General features: G+C 41.7%; 1 protein-coding gene across 7 annotated transcripts in view; it reads left to right on the top strand.

Moving 5' to 3' along the window:
* MTUS1 (microtubule associated scaffold protein 1) overlaps nucleotides 1-24,792 on the top strand; it is a 129,059-nt gene that overhangs the window by 40,012 nt on the left and 64,255 nt on the right. For 5 of the 7 annotated variants that reach the window (XM_072122343.1, XM_072122352.1, XM_072122361.1 and 2 more), the window contains exons 3-4: nucleotides 1,146-1,356; nucleotides 21,463-21,639. In XM_072122343.1, coding sequence (XP_071978444.1) covers nucleotides 1,146-1,356; nucleotides 21,463-21,639 — 388 coding nt within the window. Of the gene's footprint in view, nucleotides 1-1,145; nucleotides 1,357-21,462; nucleotides 21,640-23,329; nucleotides 23,600-24,792 lie in introns of those variants that run through there. The other 2 variants (XM_072122370.1, XM_072122380.1) reach the window with 2 other exon arrangements.

The following is a 24,792-nucleotide window of genomic DNA, read 5'->3' as shown; positions in this document are numbered from 1 at the left end:
GCAGTGAGACTGTGGAACTCTCTGCCGCAGGAGGTTGTTATGGCGGACTCTATGATCAAGAGAGGCCTGGATGACTTTCTGGAGAGAAACAATATCACAGGTTATGGGGATAAAACATTTATTTAATTCTTAAAGGTTGGACTTGATGGACTTGCGTCTCCTTCCAGCCTTATATACTATGATACTATGAAATGTAGCTTAATGGACCTATCCTGGAGCACTGGCAGGCGAATAGGTTGGCACTGCTTTGTTTTATCAATTTGGAAACATAGCTTTGCCAACACAATCTTGTTGCGTTTTCATCAGCTTTATTGGTTTTGGGTGCATTTTGGATATGACATACTACTTCTTTTAACTTGCCAGGCCGGGGACAATAGAACAGTTTACCAAGTTTTGCCTTTGACTAATTCTGAGGTTATGCTCAGTATTTTTTTTTTTTTTTTCTTGCATGGGTTCATCGAAATAACAAATTCTGAGTGCAACAAGACTACTGAACTCAATCCATATTAGAAGAGTAATTGATATTATAAACTGCCTTACTTGCCCCCAAGTTTATTAGGCGTTAATAATTCTACGTAGAAAAAAGGTCTCAGGTTTTTGAAATGCCCTTTAAAAGATTAGTTCTCCTTTAAAAATAGAATAGAAACTGGGAATACTACTGCAAGCTGCTTGATCAATTGTTCTTTGTTGTATATACATTCATTTGTGTCTTAGATCGTCTTCCAAGAAGGTGGTTATGCATCCATTATCTGCAAGAATTTGTGGTTTATCTCTTGAAAGGATAATGAACACGGTACAATATCAGGACAAGGGCACTGTGTATACTATTGACGGTTATATGTGGGAGTGTCTAAAAATGTTTGGGTGCATAATATTTACTTTCCTTTACCTCCTGCTTTTCCCAAGTGTCAGTTTTGTTTGTATTCTGGTGCTGGTTACTGTAGAGTTTTAGAAAATAAGAACAAGATTTGTATATTAATATGGCTTTCTGGTGGGTGGTGCCAGTGCATCTGCTCCAGCTGATGCTCCAACTAATGAGGACCAGATTTCCTACCCTGAATAGGACATTAACCATCAGTGTTATGTTATTGGTCTCTACAAGATGACAAAAATTGTCTTCATTCTCTATTTTTGATTTCCCACAGCCATTTTCTACAAAGATAACTACGCCGAGTAAGAATTTACCTAAGGAGATACTATCCTGCCTGAAAAGTACAACCTCACATGTTTCCACGGCCAAAGCAAGACTCCATTCTACTGAGCTTAGACGTGGAAGTCTAACGAAGAATGTGGTCACTGTCAGAGTGTCTTCTCCTCCACGGGGGCACCAACAGCTGGGTGTTGGTAAGAGTCTTGGTAAGTACTGGTTGTTACCCACTTATTGTGATTCACAACAGAATCTGTCAGCAATATGATCATGCAGTATTCCAAACCGTGCTAAGAAGCTTTTGTCTATGCAAGTTAATTGATTCACAATTTAGTATTGCAGATTTTCAAAGTGCAATGGGGTTGGGGGTATTCCCACACTGCTGTGCTCTTAGCTCACTGCATTAGGTTGCTCCTCTTCTAGGTGAATAATGTGGTATTTAACCAGGAGACTGCTATGGATTTCTTGGAGAAGAAGAAAATAATGAGTACATAATGCATGAGAATGCATCCTCCTTACACTTTGTAGCAGTAGGATTATTGCAGGAATGTAATTTCTCAGACTACATACACAAAAGATGGACATCAATAGCTTTAAAATGTTTTCCTAACTTTATTTAAAAAAGTAATTGTGTAAAAACTTTTAAATATACAAGGATGGACCCCTGCAATCTGCAATATGGGGATCCCGTTTAAACTTATGGGTGGATCAGTGGGATGAGCATGCACCCTGCTACTCCGGTCTATGGGAGCACCCAGAGAAGGGTGAGCACTGTGCTCAGCTATTTACATCTTTGTCTGCACAATTTAATAAAGTGTCAGGACAAGAATGCCACCCATTGGGTTGGGAATGAGATCCTAGTTCTCTGGATACCTGGGGGGTCCCGGCAGCTTGACGCTTACCCATCACCTTGTCATTCCTTGCGTTGATATGGTATAACTTAAATCCTCGGGACAACTTCTTTAAAGTCCCGTGTTTCAATGCGAGGAATATCACACCCTCCTTGTGTGGTAATGGCAGTGGTGTGGTGGTTTTTGGGCCTAGTATAGTGGCATCTCTGACCATATTGGGAGATATCCACTTACTGTATATAAAATTTTTTATTCTTGGTGTAGTGGTATTAATGGGGGAGCAGGACTTGTGCATTTTTTTTTTTTAATTGACCATGGCCAAACCGATAAAAGCGGCATGCATAACTGCTATAGTTTAATTTGACTGTTATTGGTACAGTATTTAAACATTTGCAGCCCGAGCTTTAAATTTGGATAGAGGCAGTCTCCAGGTTACATACAAGATAGGTTCTGTAGGTTTGTATGTAAGTCGGAACCGTATGTTACAAAATCCAGGGGTCCGTTTGTAACTGGGGGTCATATGTAAGTCAGGTGTTCTTAAGTAGGGAACCGCCTGTACTTTAGAAACCTGCGGGGCGGCACTTTGAAAACCCAGACAATGAAATCCTCTGTGTCGGAAACGCATCTTGATTTGTAACAAAGGGTCTTTGCTGTCTTTTTAATAGTATTTTACTTTATTATTTTTTTTGTTGTTGTTGCAATATTCACTTCAGTTTCTTTAATTACGTTTGTGGTTTTTGTCTGTTGATGTCTCGATATGCTACATGAACAGGCATGTTGATGAATATTGGAACATATTTATATGTTTTGATTTACGTTGGTCTAGGGAGATGTGCCAGACGGTGTCTGCAAGGTTTTTTGAAATGTCAGTGATGTGTGTCAGTAGTTATGTAACAGGAAAAAAGTTAAGGCTTGCTCATCTATCCAATGGCATGTTATGTTGGAGCTGTGTGTACCCTAATTATCCAGGGATTAATATCTGAATCTCTGGGAAGGTATTTAACATAGAACAGAACATTCAATCTATGGTAATCTGGGAGTTAGACTACGGGGTGGTTTGGGGCTAAATTATTTTCCATTTTTTCCAACGGTGGACCCTCTGGTAGACTGCATTAAATTGTACACCAAGCCTTGTCACCATATTTCGCCACTTGCTGCCTATAATAAGTGTGTGGGGCAGGAATGACTTGTGCTTGCCCTCTGCACTGCTGGCTGTGCCGCTCCAAGCCCACTTGTCATGGAAATGGAGTAAAGTGGGAAATGATCGCAATTACAGGTGGTTTCATGGCTTTCAGTAAACTGGCGTAAAAGTCCTGATAAATCTCCATTGTCTGAATGAATCTGAACTATCACTTACTGGACTAAAGGAGACCAAGCCAAAAATAGCTTCAACCCTACCATCTAGTTTCAGAAGATCCTTTATTTTTTTAATTACAAGGCATACTAGTTCATACTCCAAATTCTGTCTTTTCAGTCTGCTTTCTGCCAGCGTGTTTTTCGATGTTGGGACCGTATTGGCTAGGTTTTATACAGTGCCTGATTTCCTGCAGACTTAATGCTAAGAACTGAGGCCAAAAAACTAAATCTTTATTTCATTCGGCCTGAGGGTCTTGTTTTGTTGCTCAGTTCTTTAGGTGTCTTTGTGCAAACTCCAGGATCAGAGAAGGCCTCTTTCTAACCACTCGGCCATGAAGCCCAGGGCCGGCGACAGCACTGGTCATATCTAGGCAGGTCCCGGGCCCACATAAGGCTACATAAGGAATCCATGGGGTGAGGAGGGCTGTACATAATGAATCCATAGCATATGAGGGGGACTTAAAAATTCAGTTACTTAAACTAGGGAACAGGAGACTGTTTATCATATTTTATAATGGCGCCACATGGGGCCCACTGAGTCACCCAGAGGCAGGGTCGGATCATAGGCGGGAGGGGACGAGGCCCCGTGGGAGAAGCAGGAAGTGAAGAAGATGCCATTTGTGACTAAAGGAGAACAGAAACCTCACAGGAGCACTGGCAGTGTTATTCATGTGTATGGAGGTGAGGGCCTGTCGGGACAGAAAAATATAATCAATGCTTAGTGTCAGGGGAGCTAAACTGGAGCAAGATTTGTATATGTCATGGGGCTGCATGGCTGGTGAGGGCTGTGGTGTATGGGGCTGTGTCTGGGCGTGGATGAGGTGTATATTACATGGCGCTGTGTGTCTAGGGGTGGCTGAGGTGTATATTTCATGGGGCTGTGTGTCTGGGAGTGGATGAGGTGTATGTTACATGGGACTGGATGTTTGGGGACTGAAATGTATGCAGATGTGGCACTGGGGGGCTGGCGGCTGTATGCAGACGTGGCACCGGGGGATAGTCGATGGTGAGCAGGAGGATGTGTATGTATGCCACATTCAGTGGGGGCCTCAACCAGACTTTGTGCCCAGGGGCCCCCACCAACCTTAATCCGCCCCTGCCCAGGGGCCAACTGAAACCTGGAGCCGACCCTGATTAAACCCATATTGGTGGCATTCTGCAAAGATGGTTGACCTTCTGAAAGTTTCTCCTATCTGCACAGAGGATCTTTTAGCAAGTGTGGCTATTTAGTCTTTGGTCACCACCTTCACCAGGACCTTTCTATCATGGTTATTTAGTATGTTGGTTAAGCCAGCTCTATGAAGTGTTCCGATTTTGTAAAAAGCTTTTTTATTTAAGATTTTTAAGTTTTGTTTTTTTTTTCTCCAGATCTGTGCCTCTGCACAATTTTGTCTGAGTCCTTCAGGCAGGTCCTTCATTCTCGGGCTTGGATTTGCTCTGATAGGCAGCTGTTTGGCCAACTCATGACCGCATTTAATTTCACTGATGGACCCCAATCTGCTTTGCCCATAAATTTTGTGGCTTTGTGATGGCCATTCCAAAATGTTGACTATATTATCCTTTAGCCACTTTTTTAACCAGTTTAGCAGTATTTTTTGGGTCATTGTCTATTTGGAAGCCCAATTTGCACCCAAGTTTCAACTTACTGGTTAATGTCTTGAGATGTTGCTTTAATATTGGCAGATAATGTTCTTTCCTCATGATGCCATCTATTTTGTGAAGTGCAGCAGTCCTGCCTGCTGTGAAACAACCCCACAACATGATGCTGCTGCCCCCATGTGTCACAGTTGGGTTGGTGTTCTCAGGCTTGCAAGCTTCTCTTTTTTTTCCTCCAAAAGAACAATGGTCATTATTTCCAAATAATTCAATTTAAAATTTTGGAGACATGTTCTGTGGTCTGAAGAAAATAAGGTTTTTAATTGTTTTCTATGGAGTAATGGCTTCTTTCTGACAGAGTGGCCTTTCAACCCATGTGGATTTAGTACTCATTACACTGTGGATACTGACACTTACCAGCTTCAGCCATCATCTTCACAAAGTATTTTGCTGTTGTTCTTGGGTTGATGCACATTTCGAACCAAAGCTTGTTTATCTCTGGGACACAATACCCATCTGCATCCTGAGTAATATGATGGATGGACATTTCTATCTGGTTTGTACCTGCATTTAATTGTTTGTACGGATGAACCAGGCACCTTCAGGTTGACATGACCTCACATGGGCTGTCCCAAATTTATTTAACTCTAAGTTGGTAGACTTTTTTTCGTTCATTTTTTTTCGATCCCCGCCTTCCAAAATCTAACTTTATTCATTTTTTGTGTACAGAGCTGTGTGACTGCTTATTTCTGCATAACAAATTTCACTTCGAAGTGATGGTATTTATTATTCCATGCCTTGTACTGTGAAGCAGTGAAATTGCAGAAAAAAACGTGTTGCGCCATTTTCTTGTGGTCTGTTTTTACGACTTTCATAGTGCGCTCCAAATAACAGCTCTACTTTATTCTTTGTTCAGTACGATCACTGGGATATTAAATATATACAAAACCCTCTGATGCTAATAAGTTTTTCATACCTCAGTGTATGAAGCGGACTTTTTCATTGCTAGCATTTTGAGGACTCTGCGACTTTTTAATCACTTTTCATTAAAACTTGTTAGGTTGCAAAATGGCAAAAAAGTGGCATTTCTGACTTTTGGGTCCTTTTTTCCGTAAAGGGGTTCAGTGCCATAAATAACAGTTATTCTATTTTGATAGACTTGTTTGTTTGTTTTTATATCCGTTCTAGTGAAAGGGGGGTGATTTTCAACTTTTAGGTTTTACTTTATTTGTGTTTTTTTTTTAACTTTTTTACTTTAACCCTAGGTTTTCTAATTGATCCTCCCACATAACGCCATACAACAGTATGTTAGTATATGGGGATTTTCCACCACATCTATTACAATGTGCAAATCTTTGTATGACCCACGACATACCAACAGACCCATGGCAACAGATCGCTGCTCGCCGATAACCTCAAGGAGAACGACTGTCAAAACAAAGATGCCATTGAGCGGCAATCAAAGGGTTAAGGCTACAAGTGCCCTGACGTATGCCCGTCTGGCCTTAGCCGTGATTCCTCTCCAATCCATTGCGCACAGCTGGTAACACGGGGAAAGATGGGACATGTCCTATCTTTTCCCCATGTATGGAGCAGTATGTTGCGGCACTTGTGCAGCGCCATATCGCTCCGTGCGGCCATTGCAATTGCGGCAAGCTTGTGACCGTACATAGGTTCCCCATACTGTCATGTGAATGTAGCCAAACACCCGTGGTCGGTGCTAGCAGTGCGTTTTGGTTGCTATATGCAGAAAACCCCATGTCTCTATGAAGAGTGTTTACTCCGTTAGACCTCTTCATAATCTTTTAGCGTTCCCTGATGTACATGTAAGTCCGTGTAAAGAGGTTGAAGGCATAGTAATCTTGGTGTATGTAAACTTTTGGCTTTGCCGAAAGTAATAAAAATTTGTTTTTCTTGAATTTGGCAGATTATAAATAACTTAGAATAAATCTTTCCCATTTTAGGTCAGGACTATCAGATTTCATGTCAGATAGTAAGGAAAACATGCATAGGTGCCTTTTTATATACGGTAGTGTATGGTAACTTCTCGTTTGTCATGGGAAATGGTCTGAATAAGTGTCTGTATGCATATTGTAGTTTTGCCATTTAAATAAATTTAAGACTTATAAATATGCTTTTTACTTTCTCATAAGTTATAGAGCATTGATTAATGAGGGAAAATGTGAAGTATTTTTTTATTTTTGCACGGGTTCAACAAAACAACATTTTTAAGACTTTCTGAATCCATTGTTTATGACCCTGGACAGTCCATAGTTTTCTTTGCCAACAATTGTTCATTGTGGTAGTTTGAAGTTTTAGCTGTAGTATTTAGAAGCCTGAATTACACATTCTCTGATTTGTATCTTGGCTTTCCTAGTTCTCCTATGTGTTCTGCCAAATTCTCTGTAGTTTGAGTTTTAACCCCTTCCCGACATTTGACATAATAGTACTGCATCGCGTTCCCGCAAAATACAGTACTATTACGTCAAACTTCTGGCCCCGGCTCCTGAACGATATTATAGCCAACACCTGCCTCTAACAATCTCCAATTGTTAACCCCTAACACGCCGCAGTCCCACTGTTTGTGGTGTGTTAGGGGCATTTCACAAGAATCGGACCGCCCGCGCTAGTGCCCGACGCTGCGCGATCCTCTTTTGTGTGCCGGGTCCCTGCCTTCTGGCTGGACCCGGCTGTAACACACTGAGCATGCGCTGTGTTACATTACACCAGTGGTTCTCAACCTTTGTAATACTGTGACCCCGCAATACAGTTACTCATATTATGGTGACCCCAAACCGTGCGATTTGCAGTAAAAACATAATAAAATCGCGGCTCCAAAGGCTTCTAGGCGACCCCTGTGTTTTGGTCTTCCGACCCCTGCTGGGGTCACGACCCACAGGTTGAGAACCACTGCATTACACAGTGTAATACATCTGTATTACACTGTGTAAGGTGAAGAATAGCTTGAACAAGTGATCAGTGTTCTAAAAAGTGATCAAAAAAAGTTATGTGCGCCAAAATGGTACCAATTGAAAGGACAACTCATCATGTAAAAAATGAGCCCTAAACTAGCTCTGTCAATCAAAAAATATTAGTTACGCCTCTGAAAAGATGGCGATGCAAAAACAAATGAGATTTCCTCTATATTAGTTTTTTTCCAGTAAAATTGTAAAAATAAATGAAAAACTACGGTATATAAATGAGGTATTGCCTTAATCGTAGTGATCTGTAGAATAAAGATAATATAGTATTTTTGGTGAACGGTGTACAACCCCCAAAGAATACAAAAAGAAAGGAAACCAAAATTGACAATTTTCTTTTCACCCATACATTCAAGAGTTATTAATATCTCATCAAAAAGCTTATGACCCACTAAAATGAAGTATTTGTAAAGTGCATCTCATGTCACAAATGAATGGCGCAGCTTCCCTTCCATGCCCTGGCGTGTGGCCATACAGCAGGTTACCACCACATATGGGGTATTGTTATACGCGGGAGGGATTGGTTATCAAATTTTGTGGAGCGTTTTGGTGTTTTATCCACTGAGTATTTGTACATTTTTTAAAAAAAAAAAACACATTCATTTAGCCAAAAAAATATTTTTTTCAAAATAGTATCCGATTTAGTTTTAACCCCTGTAAAACAATTATCAGGTTAAAAAACTTCATAAAAGTTGTTTTGCATACATTGAGGGGTGTAGTTTCTATAATGGGGTAATTTATGGGGTTTTACTTTTATTTAGGCCTGAAACCTGAGCAGGTCCCTCAATAGCAGTATTTTGCGTTTTTTATGAAAATGTTAAAAATCGCACCTAACGTTCAAAGGCCCATAACATCCTACAATAATAAGAGTATGCATAAAAAACCATGTCCACATAAATTAGACATTCGGTGAATGTTAGTTATTAAGTATTTTTGCTGTTATGACTATGTGTGGAAAAAGTAGAACATTTTGAAGTACGAAAATCATGAATTTTTCAAAATTTTCACCAAACATCTGATTTTCTCATAAATAAATGCAAAACATATCACCAAAATTTTTCAACTAACAAAAAGTACAAAGTGTCACGAGAAAACAATTTTAAAATCACTTGGATAGGTTTAAGTGTTTCAAAGTTCTAACCATTTATAGTGACACAGGCAGATTTGAAAAAATGGGCCGTGTCAGGAAGGTGAAAAGTGGCTTCAGTGTTAAGGGGTTAAAGTTGTGAAAATGTGGACCTTCAAACCACCAGCAACCTGTTATCCAGGACAGTGGGGTTTATTATCAGTGCTTGTGTGCCAGAATTCTGGTGTACAGGCCCAGATACAGGTGCAAATCTTGGCATATGGCACCTGTGAAGTGGGCCGGAATGGGGTACCCCTGTCCGCACATGCGCACTGCTGTTAGCCTGCAGGCTCAGGCTAGGGTGCACTTCTATGCCTGGTCAGACCCAGTGTAGAGGTGCCCCCTTGCTGCTGCCAAACTGGATTTATCAGGAGACTGGAGCACCAGCATATGAGAAATGTGACACATAATTTGGTCCACAATGTTGTCCTACTGTATACTGTATGTGTGTACATACTGTGAGATTTACCATTATGTGGAAGAACTTTAAAACACACCATTCAAATAATCTGTAAGGCTATCGCGAAAGTTCTGGATTATGTAATGCATTTTGCTGCAGTACAATAGCCTGTATATACTTTCTTTATATGTAGCACAATTGGTACGCATAAAAACAAGTTTATCATAGGGATGAGGGACTTGCTCTGAAGAGCTTACAACCTGTGTGTAGTCCTTTTGGAGGTGCATTTCAAGAAACAGATGTTACATAAAAGAAAAAACCGTACAGCAGAAACTGGAAGCATGGAGACTATGCTATGCTACAAAGATCAAGTATAGGTCATTACCTTATACTGGTGCGCCTTTCCAGACACCAGACCTGGGTGTCAGGCTTACACTGCAACATTTACAGGTCACACTTGAAAAGTACTTTGTTATGTAATGGTTGCAGGTTAGACACTATTGAGTGTTTGGCAATTGTCCTAAAGCAGAAACTATTGCATTCTATAATGTTGTAGGCAGCAAGAGATGTATAGTGCAGTACTCATTAGTATTATACTAATAATTAGAAACTGCATATAACAAGATGACTGCAATGCAAAAAGGAGAAATTAAAGATAAATTGTAATTATAAACTGCAAAAAGCTTAAATGTGTGAATGCTCCTTATATCGAAGTCCATTGTGTAAAGTTGTGTAACTGTGAAGGCACTGATAGTTTGTTGACCTACAAAATTGATGATCAATGTAAATTGGCTACCTCCTGTATGGACCTCTTATCAGCCAGCATAAAGATGAAGGCCACTGTCAGGTGTTTCCTATTTGGTTTTGCAAACCAACTTAAAAATACATGTTCCAATTTAGTTTAAATTTTTTTTTTTTTTTGTCCGTTGCTGTTACCATAACTTCCATAGACATGATCATAGACATGAATGGCATATGCAACATCCCCCTACTGGGCCCTAGCCTTTCTTCGGTGGTTGAGGACAGCCGGGGCCCAGAATACCGGAGTCGTTGGCTTATGCAGCATTGTGCATGCTATGGTCACAGTGCTTTGTATTGGGACCGGAGAACGGGCCTACAGCCTGGCAAATCTCCAGCAGGTGGCATGTGCAAGAAAAGTGGAGTGAGAGGCTGATGAAAGAGGTTTCTCCCTGGGGCAACCCCTAAAGTACATAGAAGAATCCCTGGGTGATGAAGGATGGGGAGCCTATGATGGTGAAGCAGCTTGATCCAGGGATCACACAGAGGAACTTTGTTATTTATTTGTTATTTCACGGTTATTTATTTGAACTGGAAGAGCAGGCAACGGCCTAACATCAGCAGCAGGCTCAACAGGCTGGATAGCTGGTCCGCAGAAAGGATTGCTCACAACCTGGTAACAGCTTCAGGCTGAGCTTGGTAGATGGAGCCTAGTCTGGACAGTGGACCTCTGGTCTGGGGCTCAGTCTCCTGACTTGTGTCAGGCAGCAGGCCTGAGACACCTCTGCTTCCTGGTAGTAGGACACAGGCTTGTGCAGTAAAGGCAGGTAATGCACTCTCCTCTGCTTCTAGAATGCTCTGACTCTGCAGTCACTCACTTAGTCTGAACCATGTGCTCTTGCCCACAAGGGGTTTTTATACTCTGTTAGTAAGGTGGCAGCACTGTCCAACAAGCTCCCAGCTTACTTTTACAATTAGAATACATCAGATCATTGGTTACAGACAATTGATGTGTTAACTCTTGCCCTCCCAGGCAGTGGTTACAGCTGCAATTACAAATTTCCCCACTTTGGAGACCACATAGCGTGCTTATCAGTCTCCCTAGGCAGCTCCTAATATGGAGAGGGTGCTGTTCGCTAACACTACCTACCCTATGCATCTGCAGGGTTGTTGCACATAGTTCAATCATCAACACTGTTTCAGTAATTCCTGAAATGATATAGACTCACTCTTAGGCTACATTCACGCGATGTATGCCCGCTGCACCGTAGTACGGCGGGCATACATCGGCGCCGGGGAGAGGAGCAGGGGATGCGCGCTGCTCACCCCTCCCCTCTCCATAGGAATATACAGCGCATGGTGCCATATTCCAACGAAAGATAGGACATGTCCGATCTTTTTACGGGCTACGGAACAGAATGGGGCCCGCACGTGTGCTGCACCCTACCACTCCTGTACAAAGCTGTGAGGCCATAGAAGTGTAAGGGGGATGTATATACGTTTCCCATACGTTCGTGTGAATGAAGCCTAAGGCATATATACGTACATACGGCATACACTTCTATGGCCTCAGGCCCTGTACAGGATCGATATAGTGCAGCACACGTGCGGCCCCGTACCATTTCATAGCCCATAGAAAGATAGGACCATGGCCACCCAAACCACCCACCAAATTTTATACCAAGAAGATCTTCACCAATGAAATCCTTGTGTTTCTGCTCTCAGTACAAATGTACACAACCATTTCTTGACCTATTTGAAGGTCCTCCAAATGTCCTGAAATCACAATTGAAAGAAGGCCGAAGGGATGCACCTGCCATTCCCCAAGAATCTTGATTCTAGTACCATATGTAGGAACTGATTCCGGACTTGTAGGGGCTATAATGTTCAGGTATGTCAGGCCTCATGCACACAACTAACTATATTTTTCCCCCTGTTCTGTATGTACAGCTTTATTTTGGTGTGTGTGTGTGTGTGTGTGTGTGTGTGTGTGTGTTAAAGTTTTAGAAACTCAGACTACCTCTGCATGGACGAGGCGTGGAGACATGGCGTTGGTTTCAAGACATGCATGAGAATACCTGAGCATATGAATGACAATTTAAATAAAAAACATTTTTATAATCTGCTTGCTGAAATACAGATTAGGGCCACCAGTAAGTCTTTATTGGAATGGCTGTTTGGAGTAACACCATTGTGCTAGCAACATTTCATCAGTAGAGGGGGTTGTATGACAAAGTAATCTGCGATGCTGCATGGAAAAACACTCCGCACTGCAGGGAAATGCCGCCCACACCAACCCATCAATATTGTAGTGTAACTGTACAATAGTACAGTGCAGAGACAGGGAAACGGGAGGGCGGCTTCCATTGTTAATGACCAGACATTCACTTTTTAACCTGTATCATGTGCTCTCTGATATTACACAATAGTCAGGCAGTAGTGTGACTACACGGGACTGTATGATCTGCTGGTTAATATGGTCTATGCTGGTTTTGGATTACGATGTCCCAGAATAGGTCTACCAGGTGCTATAAATGTAATATAATGAGATATTACTGGCAGCGGAGCTCTGTATCCTACTCGTGTGTCGTTTACTCATTTCCATCAAAAAAAAAAAAGAAAAAAAAATCAGCAAATGGTTTTCCTGCCACAGTTTTGCTCTGGCAAAATGTCTTCATTTTCCACAAACACTCAGCCTGCGACTTGAGTCTTAGCCTCTCTTGTCCTGAAGAGGGGTACAAAACTTGTCAGGATTCTTAAAGGGGTGTTCCCACATCACCAAATAATTGATATTTTTTATGTAATGAAAATTTATACAATTTTCCAATATACTTTCTGTATCAATTCTTTAGTTTTCTGGATCTCTGCTTGCTGTCATTCTATAGAAAGCTTCTGTTTTCTTCCAGTGGACCGAAATCTGACCATGGTCACACAGGTGCATGGCTCTATGTATCACACAGCTCTGATTCTACTAACAAGCCGTGCACCTGTGTGACCATGGTCAGATTTCTATCCACTGGAAGTAAACATAGAAGCTTTCTATAGAATGACAGCAAGCAGAGATCTAGAAAACTGAGGAATTGAAACAAAGCATATTGGACAAATGTATCATTTTTCATCATGCCAACTATAACATCAATTTGTTGAAAAGAGAATACCTCTTTTTAATGAAGAATTGATAGCGTTTAGGCAGAGGGGTTTTCCGTTGAGTTTCCTTCTCTATTCAATTTATAAAATCGTACAGACTGAAGATTTATTCCAACTGAATATAAATAATTGGGCAGCACAGTGGCTTAGTGGTTAGCACTACAGCCTTGCAGCGCTGGGGACCACCTGGGTTCAAGTCACAGGGTCAACATCTTCAAAGAGTTTGTATGTTCTCTCCATGTTTGCGTGGGTTTCCTCTGGGTCCTCCGGTTTCCTCCCACTCTACAAAACATACTGTTAGGTTGATTAGGTTGTGAGCCCCATAGGGGACAGGGACCCATTTGGCAAGCTAGTGTGTGCTATATAAATTATTAATATAATAATAATAACAATAATAATTATCACCATATTCTTGTCACCCAGAAATGTTACTAATTCAAATAGAATGTTTGGGGAGTGTTCACATTATACAGTTCTGTTGCTCCTCTATTGTGCACCCTTTATTTGAGCCAAGCTGTTTACCTAGTATGTCTTGCTAGTGATTTCTCTGCTCTGATGTGTAGGGGGTTAGCATTGTGACTTATGACCATCTCTTTCTGTATTATAAAAAACAGAGCTGCATTAGTGCTTTGCCCAAGGCCGTCAGCAAATAGATGATGTTCTTGATAGGCCATTATGATCTTTTCTTTCCTGCAGCAAAGCATCTGGTTTGTATCATTACATTTAGTATTGAATTCTTTTTTGCTGTATGTATGTGCTCTCTGTTTTCAGATACCACATCGCACCTTTACAATTAAAGGGGTTCCTCAAGTGGTAAAAATGGGCCTCATTTATCAAAATGCCTGAGAGCAAAATTGTTTTGGTTACTAATGACTATAACCAATCATAGTTCAGCTTTCATTTTATAAACTGCTGAGGGGACAATAAAAGCTGAGTGCAATGAGCAACTAGAACAGTTTTTTGCTCTATTACACTTTTTGATAAATCTCCTCCAATTACTCAGAATGGGTTGAAAAAAGTCCGTTCTCTCTGGTGTAATGCTCACCAGGGTCCCCACTGGTCTCTACTTCCTTGTCCATTCTTGACCCCTACAAGTTTCCATTTGGATGCTCAGCTCGGTGGGCTTGACTGGTGGTAGTTGTCCAGGCATTTCCGATGTGCTGCCATGATAGGGAGGGGAAGTAAAGCGATCATCCAGAAATCTCCAAAATGGGAGCATCACGGTACTACATGGTCCACATGAGGAATTCTTTAAGTAAAATCTTCTAAATACAATAACAAAAGCCACTGGAATAAGTCATGCTTGCTACCAGCAGTTGAATACAATATAGGAGGTTTGGGTGTGAGCCCTGGCCAAGCCTTCTAGGAGGCCCATCACAACCCAAACCACCAACCAAATATTATACTGAGAAGGACCTTTACCCATGAACTCATCATACATCTTTTCCTGCTCTCAATATACATGTAGATAACAAAAAAATTCGGGACTTTTGAAGGTCCTGCAAAGGTCCTGGAACCAGACTGAAAGCAGGCAGAAAGGACCCATCCTTAATTCCTCTAGAACAGGGGTCAGGAACCTTTTTTGCTAAGAGAGCCATGAACACCACATATTGTAAAATGTTATTCCGTAAGAGCCATACAATATGCACATGCCCCCCAGTAGATAGGTAGTCTTAGAGTCACGGGTGCCCCTGCGATCTACGTCTCGGATCACAGGCCCTACACTGCCCCTCTCTGTGGCAGAGCCCCCTTTCCGAGCTCACTCACCTCTCCATGTTCCCTCTACCGTCCCGGCTGGCCAGCGAGTGTGCCGGCACTCGCAGATTTAAAAGGGCCAGTGCGCCGCTGATAGTCGCTACCCACTTTCCAGGTTCCTATAAAGACCAGCGACTCCCAGCATTCCCCATCGGTAGCTTTTCACAGTGTTTCCTTCCCAAGTGTTGACCTCCTGTTGTGACCCCAGACCTGTTCCTGATACTGCTCCTCTGCTGCCAGCCCTTACCTCGCATCATTGCCGCCTGCCTTGACTGTCTGCCTGTTCCTGACCAGGAGACTGCCTAGTGATCCTGTACCTCAACCTTGGCTGCCACCGTGGACAAGTCACGCCTGTGGAACGACCTGGTGGTACCACACTGCAGCAAGACCATCCTGCTTTGCGGCGGGTTCTGCTGAAGACTGGGTGCCACTTAGATTCCGGTCCCAGGTGTTTGCTTACATCATCATCTGCGGTGATCCAGGGGGTTCACTACTCCATATCCTTACACCCACCACATGCCCCCCAGTAGATGGATAGCCCCAGCACATGCCCCACAGTAGATGGGTAGCCCCAGCACATGCCCCACCAGTAGATGGGTAGCTCCAGCACATGCCTCCCTAGTAATGCCCCCATGCTCTTCTTTGACCCAGGCTTAGATGATGGCGGCAATGGCACCTGGGGCGTACAAAGGACGTAGGCAGCAGTAACATTGCTGCCTGTGTCCAGTGATCAGTCTAAGAGACACACAGCAGCCATCACTATTTATTAAAGATCTGTCTGAGAGCCAGATGCAGCCAACAAAAGAGCCATATCTGGCTCCCGAGCCATAGGTTCCCTACCCCTGCTCTAGAAGTTTGATTCTAGTAGAGTGATTTCCAAACTTGTAGGGTCTATCAAATTCATACAGCTCAGGGCCCATGGCCGTATTAATCCACCTCTGGTTACTACATCTGTAATTACTTGTTTGTGCCAATGGAATTGCCATCGATGACAAATGCTAGACATATTTGTCTGATTATAAGATCACAAATTATATGATGAGATGATTCATCATTATTTAAGAACATGATGATCTTTGCAGGTAGAGCACTTATTGTTGGAACTCAAAGAGCCTTCCTATTGTTGTCTTTAGGATTATCATCTGGTATCGGTCTGCAGTCAACACCTATCACGATTATGGCACTTCTACCCCTATTTTTTGGTCGTCTACACCTTTTGTCACCCCCAATTGCATTTGGTCATGTACTTATTCACTGATGAGGTGAAAATCTAGTTGTCTCCAGATTTTAAGCCCCTCCCTATATCCTGTATAGTTTTCTCTATGGATGCCTGCAATCGTGTTGTCATTGAGAGCTCATCCACCTATAAGTATAAGATGGGAAAATATTGTGTTCCATAGAGGAGTAATTGACCCATAGAATGTACCTTAAGCCCTTGTTTGGCAACATAAGAGGTGACGTGAATATCTCCTAGCCTCCACCCTTCTATATCTCTTGCTGCCTCGCTGAGCTGGTCCCAGGAGATGCTTGCTACTGATGCTGTGAGATGCGTTGTCTTGGTGAAGACTGGGATGGATCGAATAAGTGCATAAACATGCTGAAAGTGCTGCTCAGGGACCTCATTGATGCTACATTAAGGGCTGGGATGATATTGTGGGAAGTAATATAAAAGCACTTTAAATGGGATGAGGAGTTGGACAGAGAACAGGATGAAGGTGGAGAAGCTCAGAGATGGAGCAAGTCATGAAGCATGCACCAGAGAAGACCCAGCACAAAGCCATGAACATCAGATGCCATGGGCTGGAGAATCCTAGCTGTGACGGTCATACTGTGGAGTGTCCCCAAGCAGTCTAGAATAACCAGGAGTGGGTCTGCAGCGGGTTTTAATCACAATTTTCCATTTACCTGGTGACCATGCTGAACTACAGGAAGCGAGAATGCAGAAGGTCTCCTGTGGTGTGGCCACTTCACTTTAGTCTTCATCTTCCATCTTCTTCCAAACACCAAAACTGTGGGGGTAAAAGCAGCAGAGAAAATTGTAATTTCTCAATAGATGTATTTTCAGTGTGTACTGTTGTAGATTTGTAGATGTGTTGTTTTCTTTTTATTCTGTTTTTGTTTCTCTGCTTGTAGTATACCGTGAGCTATTTACATAGCTGGCTTCTGTAGCATCTAAATATCAAGGGTTAAGGCTTAGGAAAAATAACATGTCTCCGCCCACTTTTCATAACTATTATGGATATATAATGGTTGATCGGTACACAAATTGTCATTCGTTCCCCTTTTTTAATCTATAATGCTCATTTATAAGCTGAACATGAAGAATCTGTGGATAGCAGGTAGTACATTTTGTATTTGATTGAGTTGTGCTGGATCTAATGGCTTATGTATTGTGACGTGCATGGTGAGGAGTCTTGTGTTTTATAATACATAAGTAATATTGTCTATTTGTGTCTTGTAGAAAATTGACTTAAAGGATATGTTTACATGTCTTCTTCATTTTAAGAAATTGGGAATGTTGTCAGAGCATGCCGTGTGTTCTGCCTACTGTATAAATATGGAGTATTCATCTACTTTCGTTTTGATGAGGCTTTAAATTCAAAATCCACACAAAAATCGATCATGGTAAAAGCTAATGATGAAAAGTGGAGAACATGTTCCATGACAGGTGAAGTGTAGCAGAGAAGAAACTTCATTTAGAGCATTTTTTTGTTGTTGTGACTTAGGTTGAGTTGAAACCCAGTATAACGTCCTCTATGATCATCCTCTAATAAGGCTGCAAAACAGTGGTTTGTCTCTGTTTTGTTGGAAGATGCTTAGAAGATTTTACATGTCATTTGTTTAATCTGTTCTTGATCTCCATAAACTATATATTGAATCCGAGGCTCTTTGGACCAAATATGATGTGTACCAACCCCCCTTTCCTTAAAATGTTGATTTATAGTATTGGTCTACTTGTGTGTGGTATGGAGGCTTTATGGGCCTGTTGAAACTGCACCCTGTTCTGCACTCCCTTTAAAGGGATTGTTTGGACTTTGTGAAAACTATAAAACAGACCATGGGAAGCTGTGAAAACAAAGTTATGCTTACCTTCTCTACTGTTGTCTGTGCCTTTCCTTGCTGTGCCCCTGATTGTTTTAATTGTGAGTCAGGCGCCCATCCATCCAGTGCCACGCACCTGGTACAGCATTGAATTTAATCAGACGAGCGGAAGTAGTCAGGTGGCAGCACCTGCCTATGAAACCAGTACAGGACAACGGGAGAATTAAAGGAAACCTACCACTACAGATCTACCTATTAAGGTAGATCCGGTGGTAGGTGCAACTAACGTAGGTAAGGATAGCCCTTTTTGGGGCTAATCCTTTACTCCCCTCTATCTTTTCTAATCTTTTGAAAATTTGCATATAACCCTGATTAAAGAGGTTACTGGGGCGTGGAGGACCCGGAGCCAGAGCCTCTTTGATCCTCCTACTTGGACATCTTCTGTGCGCAGCTATAAGAATCTGCGTGCACTTGTCCGCGAAGCCGGCTTTTTAGAGCCAAGATCACGCAGCCGCTGGCCTGTGTTCTGCGCATGCAAAGAACTCTGGCTCCGCGGACGAGTGCGCCCAGCTTCTTGTAGATGCGCTCTGAAGATGTCTGGGTAGGAGGATCAAAGAGGCTACTGGGGCGTGGAGTAGCTGGGCCATGTAGCCTCAGCTCTGGCTACTCCACGCCCCGGTAGCCTCTTTAGAAAATTTGCATATTACCCTGATTAAAGATTAGAAAAGATCAAGGGATTAAAGAATTAGGCCTAAAAAGGGCTATCCTTGTATATGTTCGATTCTCCTACCACCTGATCTACCTTTAATAGGTAGATCTGTAGTGGTAGGTTTCCTTTAAAGGGGTATTCCCATCTGGCCATTTACATTTAACTTATTTCATTTACCAAATGTAAACATTTATTCAATCAAAAAAATGTTCCTGTGTGACAACCACCTCACATTTTGGTAGTTGTGGCCAGATATGCACTATTGAGCCCTACCTGATCACCTGTCTTCACCAATCATTACCACAGGACGGCTGTGGGACCTGCAGTAACTCCTGGACATTTCATATACAAAAACTTTTGTTTCTTTGTGAAATAACACCAGCAGAGGTGGTCGTATCCAAGGACACAGTCTTGTTTCTAAGGGACCATTTGACTACATTTGAGAAATTATCTAATTTAATAACCTCTAATTGAAAAAATGTTTATATATGGCAGATTAATGACACGGAATGTGAATGTCCAGACGACAATACCGCTTTAGGCATAATTTTTATACATTGTATATTGTTTTCGCAAAGCCTGGACCACCCCTTTTAAGAAAAGCTTTAACTTCAACATAAGCCACAGTTCAAATAAAAGGAAATAAAAAGCGAACAGATAATTTTCCTGTATGTATGATGTATAGCCTTTTGCATATTAATTTGACCCTTCAGCTGAAAAGTTATAATTACTGTGTTGAGTAACATGTCCTCTTAGTCTAGGTTGGTTGGTGTATTATATATATTTACTACAGCTTTCTCAGTCAAGTGAATAACGCCAAGTTGCAGTACTAAATAGTCAATATAAAATGCATTAAAAGCCATATATACTGTAACTTGAGACTACATTGCCAAGTCCTTCCCCTAGGCCACCATAACTGCCTCTGGGCAAAACACAGGAAAAAATGTAATATTACAAATAAAGTTGTATAACCATATGGTGTAGTTTTGTGGCTTGGGTTGGAATGATACTATACAATAATGGATGCATAAGATATGTTACATATGGTTACATATCTCCTCCACCCGGCCCCTTGTATCGTGTGAGTGTAGAGAACGTATCCCGGTCCGCAGAGACTATTATGTAATGTTACATTCCGAAGCTGTGTGTAATGATACGCATATTAAATACAAGTAAGTCCTGATGATGTATTCTGGATTATCTGTAACAATTAAGTGCATAGAGGTATAGTACAGCTTGTACATGAAAACCCCATTTACACAGGGGAAACGCCAAAAAATAACCTGGGACTAGACTAGACATCTCATTGTTTATGTTTAGTTAAGGTGTAAGGTATTTAAGACTTTTACGGATCCATAAGTTATCATTAAAATCTTTCTGCATGCATATAAATGATGAACTAGAATTTTAATAATCACTCTGCCCATTTATATGGACAAACCTTGGATTGTTTTCTTAGATAACATTACTGCTTTCTTCCAAAATGAAGGAAATGGAGGAAAGAAGTCATGTTTTGTTAGAATCTTAAATGATCGCAAACTTTTTAGAAAACTTTGCATAAATCAATAGTACAAGCAAATATTAGAAACTTAGTATATCTCGTATTTCTCTGCTTATCTGCCTTTTTTAATTCATCAATGAAATTTTTCTGCTGGATTGCTGAGCAACGCAGGCAGAAGGTTAGAGATGTGATAATATATAAAGGAAGGAGAAGTGAGCATGAGCCTAGCAATCATCTCCTCCTTTCAGACTGTGGTGGTTAACATGCTGCATCGCACCCTAAGTACCTTATTCATATCTGTTCAGATCAGTTGTTCTCTATTATGCCCTATATCCGTGGTGGAGAACCTATGGCACGGGTGGTGTGCAGGGCCCTTTCCATGAGCACTCAGGCCATCACCCTGGAGGACTCAAGGTAGCTACCTGCAGTCCCAGACTATGCAGGACTCTCTGCTATTCTAATGCGACAGCGCTGCCTGGGACAACAGGAGGAATGGGAAGGTGTGGACAGATTTGGGTGATCACTGTAGCTCCTGCTCCAGTTCTGAAATTTTCCTATTCAGTAGACCCTGGTGGGGGGGATGTTATTATGATCAGCCGAATTTCTTCTCCTTTCTACTGTATTGCTGTCCTCAGGATGGTGATACTTAAATTGACATGCTGGCACTTTACAATAAATATGTGGGTTTTGGTTGCAGATTGGGCAGTCAGGATCATCTACAGGATTATATAAGGCAGTGATAGCAGACCTTTTAGAGATTATGTGAGACTTATGAAGCTGATTTTTTCCTTTTTGTGGGCAATGCATTGGAGACAACAGACCTCCTTTTCTTCACCCACCAGATCTTGGACAACTCTGCTTTTGAAATGGACTGCAGAGAGGAAAACTTCTAAAAATGTATAGAATTAAGTTCTGTAATAGACAAAAATAGAGATTGTACTAGTGATTTTATGCATTTTTCTTAGTTTAAATATGGCTTTTGGGAATTTTAAGTGGTCCCTCTTAATACACCATGCCAAGTTGCATGCATTCTGCCTATGTTGGTAAATGACATGTTTTTGTAATAAATTATTTAAGATTCTGTATTTGATATATTGTCTTTGTCTCTGTTAGCGGGAGGTCCTAGTCCTCCCAAAGGAAAGTCTAGTATTGTAAAAGCTTCAGCTGTGATTGGGACAAGATCTCTGCCTAGAACAAGAGTCCCATGCAAAGGACCTACTCTCCAGAGGACTCCTAGTGTGTCTTCAGTATGCAGCACCCAGAGCGATCACAGCACTTTGAGTACTAGGTGTAAGTACAGTGTTCGCCATTGGTATTGATGACGGTTGGGCACTTCACTTGCACTTGTCTTGTGTCTAAGCACCTTGTAATGTCACGTTTATGGTTGTATCAGTAAATAGTGTTAGTGTATTTTTTTTCTTTTCAGTTTTTTCTTGTGCACCAGTCTCCCACCCCTGTGTTCCATTGCATAGTGTTGTGTGAATACAAGTCTCCATTATCTTCTCCTTTTATCTGCTTTTGGCATGCATAATGGTGCATGGGGCAATGGGTGCTATCACACGGCAGCATCTTTTGATTTTCACGTTTCTGTGCACCTTGTTGCATGTTCGTTTTTATGTTATAACAGAACCTTTGTTGTAGGATATATTGTACTAAGGGAACCTATCAGCAACTTGAGCTCTGATAAACTACAAAATGCACCTTTTATATGGTAGGATTGTGTGGTGGTGTCTTTATGTCCAACCAACGCTACCAGAAAAATGTGTTAATTTTCACAGCCTTCCTTCTGACAAGGTTGGGTTCTCGGCCTAGCATTCAACCTGCAATGCCTCCTTATGGCTGTTTGAGCAGAGAACCCCGTCTCCTTAATTCACAGCTGCTATGCCAGGCCATCCTCCTCCTTGTTTGTAGGCGACTTCCTGTCCTGCTGTAGTCTCGCCCGATTACTCCCACATGCACAGTGTGCGTGTCATCTCTGCTCCAACTGTCTGGCCGGAGACATGGGTGTACTGCACATGCACGCACACAAGGCAGCATGGTCGGCTCGCTGGGCATACATGAGAACTTGGGCGAGACCACGTTAGGACAGGAAGTTGCATACAAGCAATGAGGCAGGACATGGCATGTCAGCAGGGAAGGAAGCAGATGAGGTTTATTGACCAAGCGGCCGTGAGGCGGCGTGCCAGGATGACTGCTGGGCCGACTGGAGGAAGGCTATCAATAGATCATCATTTTTCTGGCATGCTGCAGCGTCTAAGGACCCCACCACAGCCAGGGCCAGAACAGGGTGTACCTGGGCAAGTGACGCGGCCTTACATAAGGCTGTACGTAAGGGATCCATAGGGATGAGGGAGGCTGTAGCTAATGAATCCATAGCGTGTGAGTGGGGCTTATATATAACAACCATCTGGGGGCTCTTTTGGTATGATAAACTAGTGAATATTTTAGGGAACAGGAATTAATTCCTTCACAGGAGTACACTGCAAAGTGGCCTGCTGAGGCTGTCGCCCAGGGGCTTACTGAAACCTGGAGCCAGCCCTGATCTCAAGTTGTTGACAGGTTCCCTTTAAACTTGCAAATGTTAAAAGAACCCCCCAAAAAAAAAAAAATGCAAAAAATTTGATTTATTTTTAAGGAACTGGATGCAAGGCTGGTCTCTGCTTTTCAGATCTTCTGCTTATGACAAATGTGCTGGGCAGTTGAGCAATGCCTTTGCTTATGCTGCATCTCCACTGCTAAAAGCAGCCTTGAGCAGATTATAAAAGTGCTTATTGTAGTCATTTTTTTCCATTGCCAATAGAAACAAATAGCTACTTTATTATGGATAAGATGCCCTTTGAAACAAGGCTCCTTCTAACATGAGGCCAAGATTATGCAGCCTACCCAGTGCCGACTTTCCTAGATAGACTTTTATGTTGGATTAGTTTGTCCTGCCCACCGCCTCAAATCCTCTGATTACTTTCCACTCTAATTCATCGGGAGCCGACAGGAAAAACACAAAGGAGTGGACATGCCGGTGCCCTTTTTATCTATTTATCTGGTTATGATCCTTTACTCTAAATGACTGTGCCAGGCGGGCACCGCAGTTGCACGGAGAGTGCTGTGCTCATACAGCCTTCAGCCAATTTTACCATAAAATTAGTTGCTGAATCAGCAAGATTTTCTGACGCTACCTTTCTGACCTTGCTGCTTGTCGCATCCTGGAGTTTTTGCATAATTCCTTTGTTGGCTTCAGCTGCTGGGAAAAGAAGTAGGTCATTTTTTTTTTTTTTTTTTTTTTTGCTTTTGATATCAAAGACATGTCACTTTCCCTGAGCTGCTTATAGTCTGGAGTGCATTGTGCTATGACTAAAGCCCATTTACTGAGATAACATTAGTAATTAAGTGAAGCCCTCTAGGAACTTATTGCATGCAGAACGGTCTTGCTGTCTTCTAGACTGTTCAATAATTGAGAAACCCTGACAAACCAGGGGAATAATTTCTCCTCCATAGACTTGCTTTCCTATACGGTCTACATACAAGTCTTGTGAGCCAGTATAATTAGATAAACTAAACTAACACTTGCTATGGCTATAGGTTGACTATTGTATCTAGTTGGAGTAACTGTTACCAGTCAGGGATTTGTACAAGCGTTTTGTGAATCATTTCTTTGTTAGCTGTCAAAAAAATATCAAGCACCCTCTTTAGTGTCATAATATAATATGAATGAATCAGTGTTTCATAATTTCAATGACGGACCACAGATTGTGTATCCTGAGGGTTTTTTTCGGCTTATTAACAGCAGAACTAAACTTTTGACATATTTTTATAAATGAATAGTTCATATAATAAGAAACTTTGTGATATACTTTATATAAATATTTCCTGTGGTTTTTTTTTTCTTTCCCCTCTCCCTTTCTTTCTTATTTTTAAATTGGCTCTGTCCACTGACAGTGGAGAGACAAAGGAACATGATAAAGTGCGTAATGACTTGACTCTTTAGACTATCCGGCGACTGTCTCCTCAGAGATAAGAATCAGGGAAAATATCTAGGTATGGAAAGAGTTGGTCATTAGCCTCCTTATCTGTCTGAAGGTGGATGATGTATGGAGGGCTTTCAGATACAGTGCTAACTCCAGGAGGGAGAGCAAAAACAAGACATGTAGAAACTGCTTTTTTAATGAAGTATATTACAAAGTTTACTATTATCACCTGTTCTATTCATTCCTTAAATAATTGCTTCAAAGGTTAATTTCTCTATAAAGTTAATGTGGGAGATTTCTCAGATGTCTCTGTTCTAGTTGCCCATAGAAACCAATCAGAGCTCGGCTTTAATTTCATAGACCACTGTGGGAAAAAATGAAAACTGAGCTCTGATGTGTTGCCATGAGCGACTAGAACAGGTTTGCTCTGACACTTCTGATAACGCTCCCCCAATGAACGAGAATTTGAAATTCCTCTGAC

This window comes from Engystomops pustulosus, chromosome 1 (genome assembly GCF_040894005.1).
Source record: "Engystomops pustulosus chromosome 1, aEngPut4.maternal, whole genome shotgun sequence".
Taxonomy (NCBI): Eukaryota; Metazoa; Chordata; class Amphibia; order Anura; family Leptodactylidae; genus Engystomops; species Engystomops pustulosus.
This window is presented reverse-complemented; position numbering and strand designations above follow the sequence as displayed.